Here is a 5,270-nt window from a genome sequence, read left to right on the forward strand (position 1 = left end):
CAACATAATTTTCATTAACTAATTTATGCATTTCACTCCCTTAGAAAATGCTATATTGAACCTATTAAAAAAGTTTATGGGTTAAATTGGCAATAAAATTAAAAAGGGTCATTGAATCTGATTGCAAAGTTTAAGGGTCAAATTGAACCTTATTCCTTAAGTTTTTGTTAAATGAGGAGCTTGAATCTCAGCTTTTGCAAATTTTATGTTTAAACACACAAATATATAGTTGAAGATTAAATGTATGCCTCAAATTAAACGCTAAGCGCAAAAATGCACATCCTCTCATATAACAATAATTTTTTTTAAGGATAAATTTTATTTGTGAAAATTTAAATTTCTAAAAGCTTAATGTTTATTATTCTTGATAAATAGATTTTATTATATTTAAAAGGTCTAATAATTAATTTAATTATAAATTCTACATATTTTAACAATCTTATTCAATTGTTTAAAGTTTTAAAATAAATATTTGTATTTTCAATTTATCTTCGAAAACACTCAAACAAGTTTTAAAATTTTACAATGAGAAAAATAAGGTGGCAAGTCAATTCTACTTATTAAAATAAAAATTGGCGAGTCAATCAAAATTTGTTACTTTTAAATATAAGAATTGCAAAATGATACACATATGTGAGATTTTTAAACTATATTGTTAACTCTAAGACAAACTATTTTTATTAATTCACAATTATTATTCTTTTAGGGGTAAATTGCACAGACGATCCTTCAAGTTTGAGCCTACTATTACTAAAGTCTCTAAATTTCAATTGTATTGCTAAACTCCTTTCTCTTTGTCTTTTATTAAAAACTTAATAAGAAAAAAACATGGCAGTCCAGTTGATTGCTTTAAGAAAAAAAAATCACACGTCATTATCACATGCCACATCAATATATTAGAATCAATAATATTCAAATATAAGGCACTTCATTGTAATTAAAAGAAATTACACGACTTAATTAATTAAATCGAATTAATAAAATTTAAAATATTAAAATTAAAATTAATAATCAAATGAGAAAAGGAAAATATAAAAAGAATCAGAAACTAAAAGGGAGATGAGAACATGGGACATGACGGCACACCTAGACGTTTCCTCCAGCACCGACAGCACACGAGAATCACCAAGATTCAAAGTATTGATAACATACATATGTGGCATGTTGCAGAGATCTTGTTCAGTTCATTGCAGTTCTTAAATCTTCACAAATATGATACATATTGCTGATATTTGGACCTATACTCTTTCTCGAAATCGCCGTTGACATTTTTTCCATTTTGTTTGTGTTATGAAGGAAACTAGCAACTTGTTTCCACTAAGAAAAAAAGAACTCATAAGCCGAACAAGAGATACAAGAAAAAGAATAGTAAAACCGATGGTATAGATGCGGATTGTTAATGGAAGTGAGACTCGCCATTAACTTTGTTATGGTTCACAACAGTGAATAACATGTGGATTGTCATTAAAAGCATTGCAATTATGGGAAAGTCGAGCGAAACAATTGGGTTAGAAGCGAAAATGGTGTTGGTGTTATCGAGAAAAGCAATGTGGTGGCAATGTTGTTTTGGTGGACGTTGAGGTGGGTCTATGCTCGCTAATTTTAAAGGGGGTGGTAGTGGTGGTGGCGGCCATTGTATTATTAGTTTTGGTGGTAGCTTGAGATTTGGAAGGAGCTTACGTGTAAAATTTAATTTGAGTTGGATTTATATATATATATATATATAGAATATACTGCGTCAGTTTTTTATCTATTAATCTAACGGGAATGAGCTTGGTTTAATGATATTTCAATTAAAGTTTAAAGGATTTAATTTTATAAATTAAAATTTAAAAATAACTGTGATAAATAGGCTAAATTTAAGAAAACGTCAGTATAAAAGTAAAGTCGACTTTACATGTGATTTTTTATCTTGAAATTTTAAAAATGTTAATCAAAAAATATTTTAAAAATAACTTAAAAATTTAAGTATTTATTTTAACTTCATAAAATAATTGGATAAAACTTTTGAAATGTATAAAACTTAAAATTTAGTTAGTAATTAGATTTATTTAAATATCATTATTTTTTTATCTATTGCGAGTTACATAAATTTTATATTAAATTAAAATAATTAATGTATATCTCCTAATATTATAAACTATTGATAGAATTTTAGTTTTTGGTTATTAAATTTTATTTCTCAACGGAACACTAGATGTTCCTTAACAAATTTTACTAAAGATTATAAAATAATCAAACTATATAATATCTTAATATTTATTCTAAAAGGTAATGTAAAAAAGTAAGAAAAATAATTTTAAAAATCTCCATCAGTGCATTTGGAATCAGAAAAAGCCGTTTTAGATGGAGCGAATTTAAATCCCATATCCCTCCTTTATTCCTTCACTGTTAATGCTTTACGTCAACAATCCAAATCCTGTCAAAAAGACCAATAATGTTTCACCACGTCATAACTTTCCCACCAACAAACCATTTTTCACGCAATCATTCCAAGCCGTTCATCATTACTCTTAAATCAACGCTCAGTGTTGTCCACATCATCAATCCGTGTCTTTCCTTATCCTCCAATAATATCACACTGTTTAATACCTATAAATAATAAATCCAGACTAACGTCACTTCGCATCGCTCCTCTGTCGTTCGATTCAAAAACAAAATCACCTGAAAAAATCCTAGAAATTTCGCTCTCACCAATGGCGAAAAAGGCAGAGAAAAAACCAGCAGAGAAGAAGCCAGCAGAGGAGAAGAAGACAGTAGCAGAGAAAGCTCCTGCTGAGAAAAAGCCAAAAGCCGGCAAGAAACTGCCGAAGGAAGGCGGAGCGGCGGCGGCCGGAGACAAGAAAAAGAAGAGAACAAAGAAGAACATAGAGACATACAAGATCTACATATTCAAGGTGTTGAAACAAGTGCATCCTGATATTGGGATCTCAAGCAAGGCTATGGGAATTATGAACTCATTTATAAATGATATATTCGAGAAGCTTGCTCAAGAATCTTCGAGGCTTGCAAGGTACAACAAGAAGCCTACTATTACTTCTAGGGAGATCCAGACTGCTGTCAGATTGGTGTTGCCCGGTGAATTGGCTAAGCATGCTGTCTCTGAAGGGACAAAGGCTGTCACCAAGTTTACTAGCTCTTGAATTAGGGTTGGGGATTTGTGATAAGAAAAGATTTGGGAGAAATTTAATTGTTAGGGATAGGGTGCTTGCGGTGATGTATCTACTGTTCACAATTGACACGAATGCAATTCTAATGATAATGTGGTTTACAGAAATCAAATATGCATTTTTATTTTTGAATTTTGTTCTTGGTATGGTTATTTGTGGTAATTGGCTCTATGTGCTCGATTGATATTTGTTTAAATGTTAATGAAAGCTTAAAACTTAAGAGGTTTCTGGGTCTTCTGGCTGAAAATTGTAAAGTTCCAAGAATAGAGAGGTTGGAACTTTTGAAATGGGAGAGTCTAAGAGTTGATAATTGAAAGGGTAAAATCTGTAGCTGTGTATGAGGGTAAAATCTAAGGTTTGATGCTGTTGGCATCACTATTTTAGATCCTCAGTGGCAAGTCCATACCCGTTCAGAGAGTATTTTCTTTATAAGGGATCGAGTGAATTATATTATCAACACTAATAACAATATATGTAAGTTTAATAAAAAAGTGTAGTTAAAAATGAAAATGAGAAATATATATATATATAAAAATCATAGGACTTTTAATGTTTATGATCACTACTTTTGAAAAGAAATACTTGATAAGTTCTCCCAAGTTTTTATTATGTATATACACTCTTTTTATAAATATGAAGGTTTATAGTCTTTAAATTTGAATCTTTTAATCTTGACTATTAAATAAAGTTACAGGTTACTTGCTAGATTTCTAATAAAAAAATTTAATAAATTAACTTGTAACTTAACTCACTAAATACCACTATTTTTCTTCATCCAAATCTAAAAAACAAAAACTCTTGTAGCTAAAAGTTAAGTTGAATGCGAATGGAAGTTCCCAAGTAGGTGTGCATCAGGTGGATAAATTGGTTAATTTTGGCTTAAATTTTGTGATTTTGAAAAATTCTGTTATACACAATAAGTCAATCTTTTAAGTGAATTATATGCTATACAGGATGGTCTTATTTTAGATAGAGATTGCGGAATTTGAAATTTACTTGTGGAGAGTGATAACACTGAGGCCATTTATTTGGTTAGGTGTCAAAATTCAGTCTCTCACCCTGATTGGCCTGCTTATGGTATTGCTTGTTCAGCCAGGGATGTCGAAATGATGCATTTTATTGCATTAAAGAGGACAGCTAATGCTGTTGTGGCACATGAGTTGGCCAAGTTTGGTTCTTTTGTTCCCATCCTAAGGATGAATACCATCTGTGGTTTACACGATCTTTCTGATTAGATTTAGTATAATCGATTTTTGGATTTATGCTTGTTGGACATTACTTTTAGAATTGTGTACCCTTGTTTCTTTGTATCGTTTTGTCCCTTCAAGTTTTTCTCGAATTCATTATTAAATGAAGCCCTGTTCTTAGAACCCTTCTACCTCTGCCTCATTGGTCGTATGTTAAAAGACAAAAGCAGGAATGCAAATGCAGCTGTTGATTATTAACTAAAGCCTGAAAGATGAGATTTATATTTAAGAGTTTATGAATTTATAAATAATTTTTACAAATTTTACTTAATGTTTTTTTATAGATATTCATAGATTTTTTTATTGATTTTTATAGCTTATTATTTCTCTATTCTTCAATTATTTAAAAATAAAGCTAATCATTTTACTTTTCTTACTGTGGTTTTTTTCTTTTTATCTGTATTTATTTTAACCATTGTTCTACATAATATTATTTGTAACTTTATATATAAGTAATAGACTTTATTTTATTGTTGTGTCAAATCTAGTTCCCTTTTAAATTTTAGGATAAGTACATAAAAGTACCATATAGTTTCATCATTTGACAATTTTAAATATATAGTTTTTTTTTTTTTTTTATAAACAGAGGCGTGTAGTTATAAATCATGACATAAAAAAGTATTTCATTATTAAAAGTTTCAATTGGCAAGGATTTAACTATCTTTATTTCGATCAACCATCGTTATCATATTTTTTGTGTTTGATAATATGATTTTAGAGTTTAACAACTCGAAACATTATTGTTTGATCGTTAAATCGATATCATCATATATCAATAATTTTAAAATTACGATTTAACGGTCAAACATTAAAATTAGAAATTTGTTAAGCTCAAAAATCACATTATCAAATA

The 5,270-nt window shown here is 29.3% G+C and overlaps 1 protein-coding gene across 1 annotated transcript; it reads left to right on the top strand.

The window, feature by feature from the left end:
• Window positions 1-2,602: 2,602 nt before the first annotated feature.
• Window positions 2,603-3,302, top strand: LOC8261614 (histone H2B). The gene has a single exon (XM_025159788.2). It carries the CDS (start codon window positions 2,697-2,699, stop codon window positions 3,141-3,143), a length of 447 nt encoding a protein of 148 aa, XP_025015556.2. The 5' UTR covers window positions 2,603-2,696; the 3' UTR covers window positions 3,144-3,302.
• Window positions 3,303-5,270: the final 1,968 nt, after the last annotated feature.

This window comes from Ricinus communis, chromosome 8 (assembly GCF_019578655.1).
Source record: "Ricinus communis isolate WT05 ecotype wild-type chromosome 8, ASM1957865v1, whole genome shotgun sequence".
Taxonomy (NCBI): Eukaryota; Viridiplantae; Streptophyta; class Magnoliopsida; order Malpighiales; family Euphorbiaceae; genus Ricinus; species Ricinus communis.

Excerpts from the sequence above, each read along its gene's own strand:
- LOC8261614 (XM_025159788.2), top strand. The coding sequence starts at position 2,697 with ATGGCGAAAAAGGCAGAGAAAAAACCAGCAGAGAAGAAGCCAGCAGAG.